The sequence below is a fragment of the Phymastichus coffea genome, unplaced genomic scaffold (assembly GCF_024137745.1).
Source record: "Phymastichus coffea isolate CEN01 unplaced genomic scaffold, Cenicafe_Pcof_1.1 PCOF00124, whole genome shotgun sequence".
Lineage (NCBI taxonomy): Eukaryota > Metazoa > Arthropoda > Insecta > Hymenoptera > Eulophidae > Phymastichus > Phymastichus coffea.
The window spans coordinates 145,481-162,632 of record NW_026706935.1 but is presented as its reverse complement, the minus strand read 5'-3'; the positions used below and the strand labels follow the sequence as shown (position 1 = coordinate 162,632).

The 17,152-nt window shown below is 41.2% G+C and overlaps 3 protein-coding genes across 3 annotated transcripts; all 3 read left to right on the top strand.

Moving 5' to 3' along the window:
- The first annotated feature begins 1,154 nt into the window (after nucleotides 1-1,154).
- LOC131671334 (uncharacterized) lies at nucleotides 1,155-3,848 on the top strand. Its single transcript, XM_058947691.1, has 5 exons — nucleotides 1,155-1,376; nucleotides 1,445-1,719; nucleotides 1,801-2,185; nucleotides 2,252-2,661; nucleotides 2,723-3,848. Exons 1-5 carry the CDS (start codon nucleotides 1,261-1,263, stop codon nucleotides 2,782-2,784), a joined length of 1,248 nt encoding a protein of 415 aa, XP_058803674.1. The 5' UTR covers nucleotides 1,155-1,260; the 3' UTR covers nucleotides 2,785-3,848.
- A 177-nt stretch (nucleotides 3,849-4,025) lies between these two features.
- LOC131671356 (ankyrin-3-like) lies at nucleotides 4,026-7,533 on the top strand. Its single transcript, XM_058947718.1, has 2 exons — nucleotides 4,026-4,416; nucleotides 5,764-7,533. The coding sequence occupies exons 1-2, from the start codon at nucleotides 4,411-4,413 to the stop codon at nucleotides 7,531-7,533; spliced, it is 1,776 nt and encodes a 591-aa protein (XP_058803701.1). The 5' UTR covers nucleotides 4,026-4,410.
- A 6,344-nt stretch (nucleotides 7,534-13,877) lies between these two features.
- Nucleotides 13,878-16,227, top strand: LOC131671325 (serine/threonine-protein phosphatase 6 regulatory ankyrin repeat subunit A-like). Its single transcript, XM_058947675.1, has one exon. The coding sequence runs from the start codon at nucleotides 14,219-14,221 to the stop codon at nucleotides 15,683-15,685; it is 1,467 nt and encodes a 488-aa protein (XP_058803658.1). The 5' UTR covers nucleotides 13,878-14,218; the 3' UTR covers nucleotides 15,686-16,227.
- The last annotated feature ends 925 nt before the right edge of the window (nucleotides 16,228-17,152 follow it).

The window sequence follows — 17,152 nt, the reverse complement described above, 5'->3', positions numbered from 1 at the left end:
ATCGAGACAAATGAAACGAGCCACCGGCGGATAAGCGTGGATGACGAAGACGTTGCGCGCGAGTTCTCTGGATTTTGCGTCGGATTTTTTTCGAGTGCGCTAGAAATCTCCCGTAGGCTCGTCGCTCGCGAGAATCCGACGAGAACCGAAAAGTAGCCAATGGCAAGCTGAGCGCCACAGGAATAACAGCTCTTTATCGTATCAGTGGGCTTTTAACGACGCTCAATGCGCGTCCAACTCTGATTGCAATTCGAGAGGGCCCGGAATCGCAGTTGAGTACAGCCGACGAGCTATTCGCGCCTTTCGCGACAAAAGTCAACCGTGTGCTTGACGCTGTCGTTGGTCCGAGCCCTCCCGCGCCGTTTCTGCCGTACGACGTGTGTTCGCGCGATCAGCGCGATCCGTGTTGACTGCCGTAAAACAATCGATCGCTCGCGCAAAGCAAATGCCGACAATCGCAACGAGCTACTTGCCATGCTATATAGTCCACGATAAAATTGTATCGAAGCTCCCAGCGACATTGAAAAAAGTTGTAACGTTTTTCGTAAACGAACTGCAAACAAACTGAAAACAACGAGTAATGAATGATAGCCCTAACTCTTGCGTGTATCTATCGTACATTGAAAAGGTGAATATTGTCGAGCAAAGTTCGAGCAGAATCGATTGGTTCTGTATAAAACATAAAATTCAATTGGAACTACGTTGATTGAATTATAAACGTCTTTGAAATTATTATATCCAATCATGAATGTCGGGGGTTGGTTTCGTAGTTATAAGTCGTTAACCGGAGAAGCAAATTTTTTACCTAAAAACAGCATCCGTTTATAAATGAACGACCGAATCGACCGATATCGGTCAACTAAATTTATTGTTAAATAGAAGGTATGTTAAAAGAAATGCAATAATTTTTAATCGTTATTTTTCGGTGATAATATTCAACGAAAAGCATTGTGCATAAAATTGCAATCACATATATGCAAGTAAGTTTGACGTTATAACGTTCGGCTTGAAAATGAACATCGGCAACGAATTCGAAACGACGGTTATTGTTCGATCGGCATCGCTACGTTGTAAACGCGGTATTATTCCTCAATTTTCCTTGTTTCACTTGTGAGAGTCGCCAAGCCGGTGCCTGTCTCGAAATGCCCTCGCATAGTTTTGCGTCGTGCTCAACGCGTAGACGATGCGTTACAGCAGCCGCCGCGCACATCCGTTTGAAAAAGTTGGTCCGAGCCTTGCCGAGTGATCTCGCGGTCGAACATGAGCAGCAACGATCAGTCACCGTGGGGAAATCTCGCGTTCTCGGACGAGATTCGCTACAGAATCTTTGCACGATTGAGCGCCAAAGAACTGGCGCAGGTTGCGGGCGTTTGCCGGTGCGTACTTCGAGGCGACCAGCTTGATCGGTGCGTAATATCATGGCTGTCACTGCTTGTGCCCGTAGGTGCTGGCGCACGGAAGCCAGGAAGATGCTTTCGAAAAGAAATAAATTCGAGAGTTTGATCTTGCCACTGTGGATAACGCCTTACAATAACGGAGTCTCTCTCCTGGAGGGGGGCGAATTTTGGGACATTTACTTCCAACGGCTAGCCGGTGATCCAATCAGTCCAGTCAGTCCACTTGCGATAACTGGAAACTGGGAGGTTGGCCAAATACTCAGATGCGTACCAAAGGTGTTTTACGTGTTTTACGATGACACTGCCGACGTAACATATCCATGTACGTGCGACACGATCGCATTGACGAAATTGCAATTGTTTTTGTAAAACTCAACGACATGTGATTAATCGCTCTTCGCAGTTTGCACCGAATATGTCGAGTCTCTGCCTAGGTCTACTCTGTATACGGAAGCGGGATTTCTGCGTATGACTTTGGATGGAACGGAACTTTTCGGAGTTACGAATATAGGCGCCGGACTTGCGCTCCCGTCGACGCCCCTTTTGCAGTGTCACATGCTGGATATTAGTAGTTACTTCGAAGCCGAGTACATCGATCATTATGATATCAAACAGGAGACCTACTCGATCAACTTGGCGATGAGAGAATTATCGTCGCTCGCGTTGAGCCCCGATTCCAACTGCTTCATCGTGTTGTTGAATCGGTCGAAGATCGAAGAATGGCAAGAGGGTCCGGATTGGAAATTCGAAACCTACATAAATGCGTTCATAAGCCATTTAACGAAAAGGTATGGCACATTCATTGTTCCTCAGAAAGCGCGAGAAATCAGCGGTCGGTGATGTTTGACCCGCAGTTTGGATGCTGTATCGTACTCGCTGTTGGGCACTGGATGCTCATGGATCGCGAGTTCTTCGCGTTCTCAACCATGGAGCACCTCGGAATTCACTAATTTCACGCTAATCTACGGCTCGGCCTTCAAATCTTGGTCGATCGTCATAGCTCTGAATTTATCACCGGCGCAGATGATAGCCAAGCTGAAGGACTTGAAGAGGAATATCGATGTGAATTCGTCGGCTGTCGCATTATGCTCGTACCCTGTGGACAAGACTTGCTCTTGTTGGTCGAGCACCGACCAGGGCCTTTGTGGAGTTTCGCACTTGGATCCAACGGAAATATTCAAGCGAGTGTTCCCCAAGATCACTTTGACGTGCTTCTACGATGATCAGGATTACTCGCAATTTGGTTGCAACACCTTGGATCACGGTAAATTTTTCCCACCGAATAATAATATTCGACTATGCTTAAAATTTTCATTTGATTGTAGATGAGAATCCGGTATTCGTGCACAAGAAATCATTGATTTATTTGATATTAGCTATGGATTAATCGGATACGTCTCGACTAAAAGCAACACCAAACACGGTTTCTTCATACTCAAGATTTTCTAACGTGATTAACGTTCGTCAATGATCTTTCATGTTAATGGTTAGCCAATTTGTAAAGTATATTAAATCTATTATTTGAAATATTTTATTGGCGTGAAAACGCTTGTAATAGAAGTAATAAAATTACATCGGAAAAAAACAGCGAACAACGTATACAAGTAAACGTACAGAGGCAATGAAACAAACTTCAAATTTCTGCGCGTTTGCAAACCTTGGAGGCAGCAAAAATACGTATAGCAACGTACACTGGTACGACTGGTACTCGAGTACGATTGCTAAATAGTGCTAACTTTTACAGTAGCCCGTAAGAATGAACTGAAGCGGGGTTTCATTGTGGTCGTCCACAAAGGAAAGCTATTCGCTATTAAGGACTGCGATAAAGATATCACGGCTCGCAAAGATGAGTGGATGGTTACGAATGGATTACGAGTTGCATTTGGATAATAATCTCGAGGCAGAAAATTTCATCCAACCGCACTACTAATGTTGATTATCATTTAACTTATGCGATTTTTTGCATGGTCGTTTGACCATTTAGTAAGAAAAACTGATAATTATTTTATTCGATTGTTCAGCCGTGTGTAAACTCGTAAAAAGTGTCGAAGAGAATTATTAAAGCTAATCGATCGATCGCCATTTAACACAATTATAATTAGCCAGGCAACCGTGTAGATATTCATTATTCAGTCCATATGATAATGGAAACGTTTCATACAGAACCAACCAAATATTCTATCATTCCATTATAAATTTATAATATACAATACATTATAAAATTTATCGTAAAAAGCTTCATTCTTGAGCTATAAAATAAGATACAAAACGTTATCATATATAAATAATGTGCCCGTAGTTAAAAGTTATAATTATTTCGTTTGGAATTATAAAGTAAGGTGCGTCTACCTTTCTTCATCCGAAAAGGGTGGTGGAAAAAATCGATGCCCTGTAAAAGATTATAGCCATCAAAATCTAATTGCACAGTTTTTAGCACAAGAACGAGTTAGTTGGTGAAGTATCAATTTTGTCTAATAAAATCACTTTCAGCATAGAACAATTTTAAATTAATTTGTAATTACTTTTGGGACGAGCCGTTAACCGCACAGCGGAGCGTGAAAAAACTATACACACGTCGCATAGGCAACACGCTAATTCAAACGATGTTGCAATTATAATGCCCGGCAATGTTCCGTCTTCCCGTATATATACAACTCAACTATATTATTTCGGTAAAGAAAGTATGAAAGTGTTTAAGCGTAATTGAAACGCTCGACATTTAGTGCATCGTTTGCGAACATTTATTCGCCTCCTCGGATAAGCAGTGCTCGCTCTGCAACGCTGCATGCGCAGACGTTCTACGTACGATGCTGTAGCGTGGACGGTGTGTACAGGGTGAGCGAGAGGAAGGGATGGGAAAGTCGTGTCGTGGCTCGCGGAGCGGATTAGTCTTTGATCCGGCCAAGTCGATATCTGCACGGAAATCAATAAAATCTCGAGTGCATCTTCGTTTTGTATCCTTTGTTTGCTTTTTCTTTCGTCAGCAAATCGTGGATCCACCATCGATTCGACCATGCTGGTAAGCGCAATGCACCTCTGAACAATTTGCCCCATCAAGCGCGACCACACCCTCCGCGTCCATGGGTTTGAACTTGGTGAGTGACTTTCTTTTTGCACGACGATTGAAAACGCTTGAAACACCTTCATCTGCCAGCCTTTTTTTCTTATTTCTGCAGGGATATAGTACATTTATTGACGTGAGTGCGTATTTGTAAGGCCTATAACATCATTCGAATCGTATGCCAATAGCGAGTCGAAATAAAATTCTTTAGTTTGGAAAAAAATATTCTTGAAAAGGGTTATGTGAACCATTGAAAATCTGAAGCTATAATAAACTCATAAGCCAATTTTTCGATCAAAAATTTATGTAAGAACATTTATTTTTCGCATTTAAAAGTATCCTAACTTTCGATTTCGAACTAAAGAATTTAATACTACTCAAATTATGATCCACCTATTAGTTCGAGAGACGTTTTGGTGTAACAATGTACTCCATTTTCTACGGTGTGAAATAGTCAAGCCTATAAGTAGGTTCCTTCCAAGGATTTGTGTTTTAATACAACTTCAAAGAAAGTCATTTACAAAGTTGTCATCTCCCTATGTTACTTATTAAAAAACGTTGTGCGATCGCTATTATTGAAATACTTGAAAGAGATAAAACATTGTAAAGAGCTATAAGGTTTATAATACAGCGAATTATTTTTCAAGTTTCACCTGAAAATTGATGCATTTCAAGTGACTTTTTTTTCTCCAAACCATTAGACAACAGAAGTAAATTGTCGAAATTGCTGTGAACGTTTACAATCGAGCAGCTCATTCTCTATCCATTGTTAAATTTCATTTAATTTTACTCGGTCGCGATGTTATCACTCTAATCAGCTGAGTGTAGATTTTTAAAAATCTTTATCACTGTCACATGATTCTAATGTATATTACAAAGTGACGTTGTTATTTTATTTCACAAATTAATTAGTTGTTATATTCAGTGACATAAAAAATCGAGTTCACGTCGAGCAAGGTTTTGCAGCTGGTAAGAAAAATGTCCCGAAATCGTCAGTATGAAATTTCTGGTTAAAAATTGAATTTCGTTATGCCCTACGCTTTGGTCGAATTCAAACTGTACCTCCGAGTTAATTGTTCCATTTAACTTGTTGATATGAAATTCAATAGCGGACACCCACTAGAATTCGATATGAATCGAAGGGTCGGATACAATAAGGGGCTCAGCGCTCGGACCAAGCGAATGGCGCCAAAGCCGCCCCTTATTGCATTCGAGCCCTTCGAGCGCGCTCACTCGTGGCTCGCAGCCCCGCGACAGCCAGCCATAAAAATGCTTGCCGCTTGAAAGGAATCCCTGTAATTGCAGATGTGCCTTGGCAAAGACTGCACGTGCCCTCAGCACCGATTCTTGAGCTGCCTGAGAAAGGAGCAGAACGAAGAGGCCACGTCGCTGCTCCGGCAGCTGGAGAACCCCGGCGAGCTGAGCGACAATGCCGGCTCGACCCTGCTCCACTACTCGGTTCGCTGCGGCAACGCGGAGATGACGCAGCGCCTGATCGAGGCGGGATGCGACGCGAACGCCCGAGACCACCGTGGCATCCGGCCGCTGATGCTGGCGGTGAAGGCCGGCGACGCGAAGACCATCGAGGTCCTCGTGGGCAGCCACGCCGACATCTACGCCGCCGACTGCGACGGGGCGAGCAGCCTGCAGCTGGCCTTCCACCTGTGCCTGCCGGGGCCAGGCCGGGCGCCGCAGCAGGGCCGCAGCGCGCGCCTGGCCGCGAAGCTGCTGTTCGACCGGCTCGACGCCGACTTCGCGCGGGGCGCGCTCACGGCTCGCCGCGCGTTCGAGGCGAGCGACCTGCTCAAGTTCGCGATGGCGGCGGCCGGCGGCGCGCCGATCGCCCGCTTCCTGCTGGAGAACCGCTACCCCGTGGACCTGCGCGAGCCCGAGCGCGAGCGCACCGCCCTCCACTGCGCCGTCCTCCTGGCGCGCTTCGACAACGCCGACGCGCTGATGGACTACGGGGCCGACATCGACGCGCTGGACCGGGACGGCTGCTCGCCGCTGCGCGGCTACACCTACCGCGCCGGCGGCGCGCCCGCGTTCGAGGACGTCGACGAGGGCTCCCGCGTGCTCGGCTGCTTCCTCAAGTACTCGAGGCGGCTGGCCGCGCGACACGCCCGCGGCGGCTTCACCGAGCTCGAGCGGCTCCTGGTCTACGGCAAGCGCGCCACCGTGCGCGCCGTCTTCGAGAGCGGCGTCGACGTCGGCTCGTGCCTCCGCAGGGGCAAGTCGCTGCTCAGCATGCTCATCCACAACGGGGACGCGCGCGTGCTCGAGCTCCTCGACGAGCTCGCGCTGCCCTTCGACCCGAACGAGCGCATCGACGCGCTCACGCCTCTGATCGAGGCCGTGATCGCCAAGTGCCCCGAGAAGGTCGAGTTCTTCCTGCGACACGGCGCCGACGCGAACCTGCCCGATCGCACGGCTCTGCGGGCCGGGCCCCTGTCGCACGCGATGATCCTCTCCGCGGCGGACCGCAGCGAGGAGAGCCGCGTCGCGAGCATCGTCGAGCTGCTGCTGCGACACGGCGCCGCCGGCGTGCAGACCTTCTTCGGCGAGAGCCGCGGCGACGCCGAGCTTCGCGAGCCCGACAAGGTCGTGGTCGCCCACTTGGCGCTGCTCGGCGCCGTCGAGCCCGCGGCCCTGGCCGAGTCCACTCGCCGCCTCGTCGAGTCGAGGCCGCGGACCAGCGGCTACTTCGAGCTGTGCGCCGCGCAGCTGGACGCGATGAAGGGCCTCCGTGTCTGCGGCACGGTCACCTTGTTCCAGCTGCTGTGCGAGCCGGACGAGGCGGTCGTAGCGCGCGCCCGCGATCGCCAGTTCGTATCGGCTTGGAGCAGCGCGATGCGCGATCTTTCCCACTTCGAAACCTACTACTCGAATGCTCTGCGAAGAAAGCTTTCCGGAGTGTTGAACGAGGCAACGTTGCTGAGGAAAGCTGCGCTCGCAGTCACGGCTATGATGGGGCTGTGCATCGATCTGCATCGCGATATTGCCTATAAAGTTATTAGCTACTTGAACCGCAAAGACATACTTCATTTATGTGACGTGATCACATTCTCTAAATAGTACCGAAGCATATTTACTTCGGGATGAATTTATGTAGCATTTATTTAGTGTAATGGTGACATTTCATCTCGACCTTATAAAAATCTTTAGAGCTCAACATTTTTTTCAAGACGTGGTTGAAAACTTAAAGGATAAATCAAATTCTTCCGATGGAAAAGAAACACCTAGTAGATGATTACTTCTTCAAACGTCAAATATTTTTCTAAAAGTAAAGCAATATTTATTTGAGATTTTATTGGAATATTTTAAACGGTTTCTTTTTTTTTTATCGAAAGAATAAGTAATTTCAGTTTTTGTGTTTGTTTTGTAATATAATAAAAACTATGCAGTACTTGGCTTCCAAACTATTCTCTTTTAAAGTACATGAGCTGCAGTTCATTTTGTCTGATTTCGTGAAAATATACGAAAAAAAATGAGTATTACAATGAAAGAATGAATGCGAGAAAGACCCCTCAAAGATACAAATTAACCAAAGACCCACAGACATATGTGGCACTTTTCTGAAAAATATATTGAATCCATTAGTAAAATTCATCGTAGTTGGGAAAATTATTTTCTGCGCTTAACAATTTTGTTGGATATTTCTTACGGAATAACAAATATCTGCATGCATAGGTTAGAAAAATTATTGAAAAACTAGATTTTTTTAAATAAAGTTTAGAATTTCATCGGTGACCTTTCTCCTGTAATCTACAAAAAGATTTGACTATTCGAAGTACCGGATAATAAGACTTTATTACTAACATTTCATTGAGTGTTAAGAAAACTATCGACAGTCTCCGCGTGCATGATCATAAAAAACCGACAATAATTAATAATTTCCGTGGGAAATTGATTGCTCATTGATTGATACTATTTGCGAATAGATATATGTACATATGACATATGTACTACATGCCTTGATAGAAAAGCGAAATCCTCTCTTTCCCATGCACCGTCGTTGATCGATTTGTGATATTCCAAGAACAAGTATATATGTAGAATTTGCGAACTCTAAAAAACGACTTGAAACATTAACTTAAAATTTAGCTTGAGCCAACATTCAACACGTTAAAAGAATAATGGAACATTTTTTATCAAAATAACGGATTACGAAAGGAAATGAATTTGAACTCATGATGACTTTTAATATTCCGAGTTTATTCTAATGGTGCCAGGTTATAGTATATACATAATTTTGTTGAAATTATATAATTGTAAAATGCTACACATAAATATTAGATGTTACTGCTGTAAATATGGCTGTGTACGTCTGGAAATAATATCAAATCAAATATGTATTTGTTCATTTCAATCAGATACGCGTATTGGTATTTTATTTAAAATTACAACACTAAATTTATGTGTATGTCTCGTGAAATAAATAAAAAAAAAACAATTGAAAACTTTGTTTAAGTTTTTTTAGTATAAGTACATAGTTTATCAATTTTTTTATAAACAAATTTATTCTTTCATAATCATTATATTCGTAAAATTAATGTTATTACGATCATTTTGAAGAAAAGTTTGATGCGATAGCTATAGCCATTACCGTGTGGCATTTAAAAAAGCAGATGTTTTTAAGTGTTCACAATTTGAAAAAAAAAAGATTTACTTGTCGACTAAAAAGTTGCCACGGATGTTTTTTATCAACAAGAGATGTGCTAATTTTCAGCAAAATAATCGATCGTGTGAATATACATCACCGAATTGCATATATAGCTTGAAATGAATCCACTTAATGAAAATGTAAGTTTAATATAAAGTTACGTCTCGCTGCGCTATACAAATAGAACAATATGTAGCGTCATAATGTAAAATTCTTGTAAATAATTCAGATATATACTCAACTGTAGCCGTAATGAATCGATCGATTGAGACTGCTTAATATATACAAAAATATAAATTAGATTCAAAACATAATGGTAAACACCGTTGCTATTCGAAAGCGTTGTATATTGCGATGAACGCGAATATAGTTGTAATCACTCACGTGAGAAAGAAAGAACAGAATAGACAAATATATTAGTAGGTAGAGAGACAGAGAGACAATGAGAGAAAGCAGACAAAGATAGCAAAGATTGTAAGCGTTATTACGTTTGCATATATACAGTTCTATTAAATTCATAATATACATTTGACCAGTGATTTTCCATGTATAACAGACTTATAAGTGTTTATCAATATCCGGATTTACAAAATCTTCGAGAAACACACCTGCAAATCCCAATAACATAAGCGTTGTTTCGGCATCCTTCATTTTGTTTAATCCGAAAGTATAGAACGCCAACTCAGATATTTTTGCACGGTGATGGTTACATATTACTTGTAGTTATAGATATATTGTTAATTTTGAAGCGATGATAAGTTTTCTTTGTATTCAATTCAATGACAGACTTTTATATAATTACGTGCAGCGTTAGTATACGAAATAGCCATTATTGCATATGAGTTAATCGATTTCGAATTACAAGGTAGCGTTCTTTTCATAACCAACTTTCATTTGAATCGTTCTTCCGATGTTTTTGGTTGATTGGATGATTTTGTTAAAACTTTGTTGAAATGATCCATAAGAAAATATGTTGCCTTGTGACTTACGTTCAAACCAGCCGATCGAGAGATCAGAGTTTTGCAATAACACCAGCGAATAGCAGCGTGACATTAGTTTTCGATTTGTTTCATCACTTATCAAAAAATGATTTCTTATCTGAGGAGTCGCACCAAATACAGCTTTAAAGACAAAAGACTTTATTTCATGAGCATGTATTTCAATGTTGTACATTGTGCTATTAAATTATTTTCATGTAGCCATTGTTTCATTTATTCAACCATGCGTTCTTCCAAAAATCCACGAATACTCACTGCTCGCCAAACAGTTAAAAGCGAACTTGTGTAACAATTTTCTTTTATCAGTACACCCACGTTTCAGGATAATACTATAATTTGTGCAGTATTAAAAACGAACTTTATTACCTACTTAGTTACGAACGTTCTTATCTTACACGTTGTATAAATTTTAATACAAGATTAAAGTAATTACACCTGTTTAAGTCGTAAAATAAAATGTATGTTAGTACGCGGAAAGACTGGCCTCGCGTACCCAAAATAAATTAATTTTAAGTAAAAGCTTTTGATGCGAAATAATCTCTTCTGTAATAACACTTTCCTCTTAAGCCAAGAAGATCTCGTTACAAAAGAAAATCATTTTGTATCTAATTTAGTCAAGTCTTCTTATTAAGAAGCTTTCAGGGTATACTTTGTACATATATAAAAGTAAATTCAGTGTTCATAGATGCGTGATTAGTGGCCATATAAATTCAACTTCTACTAAAATGAATCATGCAAAATATCTTGTAAATGTTAATTTACTGCGTATTCACTTTGAATAATTTCATCGTACGTTGTAAGATGCTTGGTAAGCATAAGACACATATATATAAGAGACGTTGATTGATTGCGGATTTCTTAAACGCTTTTATTCGGTTTTGAGATTGCAATTACACAAATATCACAAATGCTCGCAGACATTTCTCTTCGCTGCCGGGTTCTTCCATTATTAACAAGCACAAACGTACACCCCCAGGGCAAGCCTTCTGCAAATGTTCGCTTTGTCGCCACAACTTCCAACGCATTTGTGATTCCCGTTGCACATAGCTGTCAACATAAATTAACAATCATTAACGTCTGATGTGCATCCGTACTCCGTCCTGAGTGACGATAACTAACAAGTCTCAAAAATATCGACAATTTTTACACAAGAAACTGTATAAGAAGTCAGTGCCATTAGGTCTAATACGCGGTTTTTAAGTATAGGTATATTACTATACGGAAATATGATATTATTATTAATCATATGGCTATTGCTGCGTTTATCAAAACCAGCATAATACACGGCCGTATATACCTCGTTAAACTAAATAATAAGTTTTTATAGCATTACCAAATAAAAGTTGAGATAAAATTTTCTCAAAATAGGAAAAGAATTGTTTAAAAATGTTGTACCATCTAAAAGTAAAGCTATTTTAAACTGCACTAAAGACAATATTAACAAAATATTACATATGGCACTGTGGTTCAAAACACTTGCACAACGCCTATATCCGTGTTGCTATGTGCACGTGCACTAAGTGATCGATAGATGAGCGATATGTGTGGATTTCAAGACAGTGTGCGTTCGTAGAAATAATTAACGATGCCTGTGCCAGGCGTAACGCTCAACGGTACGGTATTTGACATTATCTCTGGTGAAATCAAGTAAAAGAATCAGTGGCTGCGACTCTTTATAATCTGTATTTTATGTATTTAAAAAAGTTCCCTAAATTTATCGGAAAATTGGCGACCGACAAATGCGACACTTACTTGCAAATTTACGTGTGAAAATATCAAAAAAGGCTTTAAAGTGAATTTTTCATTTTCACGTCATTACCAATTCGTATCAAAAGTAGATCTAGTACGTAGATCTTGCGTACTTTTTCCACAATTCACGTTTTCTCCGAATGACAATTTTCAAAATTCGTTAAACTACTGAGCACCCTACATCAAACAATCTAATGATATAAGGTCTAATTTTTCGCACATACGATTTGAATTTTGATTAATTTTGGTTTAATCAATATAATGCTTTTCTATTGAATACGAAAACTGAAATGCTATTTTCTTAAAAAATTAAAAATTATCTAACATTACACCTTTATACAGAAATATTTACAAACGAATAATTATTAAAATACTCTATGCCTCATAATCGAACGTATGATAATTTTTTTAATAATTGACAGAATCTTGGACATAATTCTTTCGAATATTTATTTATTTCTTAGAAATATTTTACGCAGAATACCTTGGGTCAATTATTTTTCAATCAAGTTTTCTGTAGTAAGTTTACATGTTTAGTAGGCTCTTATCTTTCAATAAGTATTATTAAAAAAGCATTATGTTAAATAAACAAAACTTTAAAATTTGTATAGAAGTAAATCGCGCAGGTACGAAACGAACCCGGTCGCCTAGATAAATGAAAAATTCTGATATTTGATGGAGCAATAAATTATTATTTCCATTACTTATTGCCGTCGCTCTCAGAGTTATCAGTACGATCAAGAAGATGCAAGGCAGAAGGAGCTTCATTCTTGAAGATCACTGATAATTTGTTCCGAAAATAAGTAGGATAACCTAACTGACTTATTCCGAGTCGACGCATTTTCTTATTTATACCTTCATTAATAAATATGACGGAAGGCAATATTTAATGAGTTTGTTGTTGACAACTTTCTACGAGGCCGGTATTTTCCGATATCCATGAAAGTTATAGTCATTTTGAGAACTAATAGTTTCAGGAAAACTGTAACTTAAAAAAATGAAGCATAAAAATGATCGTTTTCGAAAATTATTGTTTTTCGATTTTAAAGGCCATCCCCCCGAGAAAATACATTCAACACGTACAGATTTCATTTCTTTGACGTTTTGCTAGTAAAATTTCTGGTCCCCTTGAGACTGTTTATTATAACACATGTATTTTACGACATGGAAAGAATTAATGTACATTTCGAGCAAAGATTCATCGTACAAAAATACTTGCAAACATTGACCAGTAATCAGACTCTAACATTTATCAGAATGTATGAACTTGTAGTAACAAGCTTGATGTCGTCAATCCAGCTGAGATAAATGTAATTTCATTATTTTTTGACAATTCTTGATAAGCTTCGTGAATAGAGCGCATTCAGAACAATTAAAACGAGTAAACGTCATAGACTAAAATAATATATGTACATTGTGTGCTTGCACAATACCGATTGATACAGATACAAGTGTAAAATTCAAGAACAACACAGAGGCATTGTATTTCGGGACTATAAACGTCTGTAAAATCACAACCTTTATTGATATAAGCATTATAATATAGGCTATTGCATACATTTTACAGATCGGAGACAGCGTTTTTTTACTGCAGTTGAGGATTGACTTTTGCCTTGCAAACTCTGTGCTTGCATTAATGAATATAATAAAGTCCAAAAAAGATTTTGACTATTTCGAAAAATCTCTCACTTGTCCTGAAATACCAAAGGAAGAAAAGAAGACCTGTGGAAATAATTTTCGTTCGCTCTAACGCCCAGAAAAGTGTGGTAAACATCCTTTTGTTTTAAAAATAAGCTAAGGGAACATTGAAAGGCACCTAAATGTGATTTTGAGACGTAAAAAGAAGAAAATGAAAGCGTTTACCAAGAGCTTCAAGATAAAAAACGTTCATGACGACTAGTACTTCATTAGAACGATTTTTGGCTACAGTGAAGAAAACTTATAATTTTCGCTGTTTAATAGCAGCTCGCCCCCTTAATGAAAGTTGACTCGAGACATCCTCGGTGTATATCCTGTTGACTGTTTACCGTGCGAGCAGCTGGTAAGCACGTTCGCGAGTGTTGTGAGTTTGAAACGCCCAGACTTCGAGCGTATTGCCAATAATATTCCGGGCCTGTGACGAGCGACGGGCCAGTGTTCGTAGTAAGGGTCAGTGATTCGATCGAGCGCAGATCTACCGAAAGTTCAGGACGATTGTCGGGTTCGGTCTGCCAAGTTCTCCCTGGAATATTAGGCGGCTTCAATAGCGATTAGGTCTGCTATGTCTTCCTCGACGGCAAATTTTATTTGATTATTCGTTGCACGCGCGTGGAGTGTAAATCATAAAAATCACGCTTTCGGATAATGCATCATGCTGGCAGTCAACAGAGCCGATGCAGACAGGCATCTGCCGCATCGATTCAACAAGTACCTGCTCGACTGCATCTCGTACGGTCAATATGACTTGGTGATAGGCGCAGTAAACGATCACTCCTGCAGAAAGTGCGACGACTGGGGCACGCTACTTCACTACGCTGTTCTGTTCGATCAACATCATATCGCTAGAGAGCTGATAAGGCGCGGAAGCGACATCGAATCCCAGACCGTGATCCTGCGACAAACCCCACTGATAATAGCGCTAGAGATGAAAAGCACCCAGTCGGCATTACTTCTGCTGAACAGCGGGGCAAATGTGTTTGTAAAAGACATAAACTCAGTCAGCGCGCTGCGGTTAGCCTTCGACCAGGCCTTGTACCACTACGACATTATCTCTACGATCCTTTATCGTCTGAAAGTCAAACAAGAGATTTTCGTGGAGATGAACATTAGACGCTTCAAGGAGGCCGAAGTGCCACTGTACTACCTCGCCTGCATGCGGGAAAACCGGCAACTCGTGTACAGAGTGCTGGAGGAAGGCGCGTCCGTCAATAACCGAACGGTCTGCAACAGAACCGCGCTGTTCGCGGCAGTCATGTGCGAGGACGCGCCGTTGGTCGAGCATCTGTTGAACAACGGCGCGAGCATCAACATAAGCGACTGCTACGGCAAGTGGCCGCTGACCATAGCTGCGTCAAACGGATACCCCGACGTAATGAAACTGCTGCTGGAGCGCGGCGCCAATCCGAACGTCTTAGACAGGGAACTCGGCCTCGCGGCTTTGGCCATCGTGCTGACGGATGAACGGAGGAGACGCGCATCCCATCAAGTCGAGTGCATCGAGATGCTGCTGTTCCACAAAGCTCAGCTTGAGGGCTCGAACACGGAGACGGTCATCGACATGGTCGTTCGCAACGGCGACAAAGAGAAGATGTATCTGGTGCTCAGCGAACTGGCCAAGATGAGCCTGAGCGGCCACGGACAAACCGCCGAGCGGCTGCTGAACTGCAACCTCCCGAACGAGATGCGTAGGCTGGAGGTGGATCATGACTATTACGAGAGTTGCAAGGTGATTCTCTCTCAACGTGTGCACTTGACAGATGAGTTGACGTTCGTACAACTGCTGAATTACAGTATGCACCAGATGAGAATCTACGCGCGCACATTGAATTTCCACACGAAGATGATTAACTTACAGGAGAGAATAAGCGAGACGAATTATCCCCTGTACGTCAACGATCTGACCATGAGCACCGGGCTTGCCCTCAAGTACGTGAGATATGAAAACGCGGCCTATCCTATGTTCAGGCTCATCGTCTCAACCAACTTCCGCGGAAATAACCAAGCAGTGGATTTCCTTACGATAACCATCATTCAGTTCTTGGACATTCCCGCCCTCCGGGTCTTGGCTGAAATGTTGGAGGTTCACCGCGAGATTCCAATTCCGATGAATCTCGAATGACGGACGTCGGCCACGCAGTATAGTGCGCGCGCAGAGCCAAACTATACCCTTACTTTCGTGCTTCTCGACCAGTTTTCCGCCATTTTATCCTCGTTTCAAACCGTCATCCACCCCGTTACTTTCAAAATCGTAGCTATACATCGCTTTCGATTGATCGTCTGGAAGGGACCTTGCCCTGCAAACGCAAGTCCAAAATCACTGCAGCTGCATCCGACCGCTTCAACCGCTTTTCACGGCAGCGACTCCATCATTCGCCAGCCGATGGAACGGAGGGTGCAGCTACCTTGACTCCTGCTGGTGGTTGCCTTGCAGGCGCCCAAACTGTGGTCGACGCCAAATCGGGGGATAGAGGCTCCGCGCAACCAGGCCTTCAAGATGATCCAAAGGTCGACGTTGAAGTGCTAAAACTGAAACTGCATACAAAATAAATCATAATCCAAACACAATTATATCTCATTTATTTCTGCGTGTGGAATTGTTATAAATATATGTTAATAATGATGTTTTTATTTATGAATAAAGAAATAATATAATTATTGTATTAAGCATTTTCGCGTTACCACAATTATAACGTTACACATATTTATTACTTTGAAAAATAATCGTAAGAACGATAATAATAGCGTTATCCATACAAAAGTTAAAATATTATGGTATTGATAAATGTCAAAGTAAAGGAATAATTCGCCAAACGTCTGTCAAAGCCAGTCATAGCTCCTTATCATATATATATATATATATATATATATATATATATATATATATATGTGTGTGTGTGTGTGTGTGTGTGTGTGTGTGTGTGTGTGTGTGTGTGTGTGTGCGCGCATGTGCATGTGTACGTATCCGTTAGTGGCGTAGTCTATAATTGGTATAACGATCGATGATACGAATATTATATATAGCTGTAATCGTTGAAGTCGGTATACTATAGTAACTTATAAGCATGGAGACTGTATATATATATATGTATATATATAATCTTTATGCTTGGAACTTGGAAGTAGTAGACCGATGCGAAAACAGCCCGACACAAATAACATTTTATAAAAAAAAAATGATCACATCTCACGTATGTCTAATTGTACTTCTCGAAAAAATAATTATTTGTTATTGTACCATTATATTTCTCATAAAAAATAAAAAATATCGTTATCGATAATTCAATTCCTATTTATTCACATAAAAGACATAATTAAGCAAAAATAAATTCACAGAAAAATTGTACCTTCTGTAGTCTAAATTGTACCATCAGTACAATTCTATAAATTTGTTTCTAAAAGAAATAATAGGACAATTACAAATTACCACAAATTGTTACAACTTACAAGGATGTCATCCGGAAATGCACTTTGCGCAGGCGTAGAGCTTTGTAATTGTCCTATTATTTCTTTTAGAAACAAATTTATAGAATTGTACTGATGGTACAATTTAGACTACAGAAGGTACAATTTTTCTGTGAATTTATTT

Bases quoted from the DNA above. Each gene is read 5' to 3' on its own strand.
- LOC131671325 (XM_058947675.1), top strand. From the start codon at position 14,219: ATGCTGGCAGTCAACAGAGCCGATGCAGACAGGCATCTGCCGCATCGA.
- LOC131671334 (XM_058947691.1), top strand. From the start codon at position 1,261: ATGAGCAGCAACGATCAGTCACCGTGGGGAAATCTCGCGTTCTCGGAC. The intron at 1,377-1,444 runs GTGCGTACTTCG...TTGTGCCCGTAG, and splicing joins CAGGTTGCGGGCGTTTGCCG to GTGCTGGCGCACGGAAGCCA. The intron at 2,186-2,251 runs GTATGGCACATT...TTTGACCCGCAG, and splicing joins ATAAGCCATTTAACGAAAAG to TTTGGATGCTGTATCGTACT.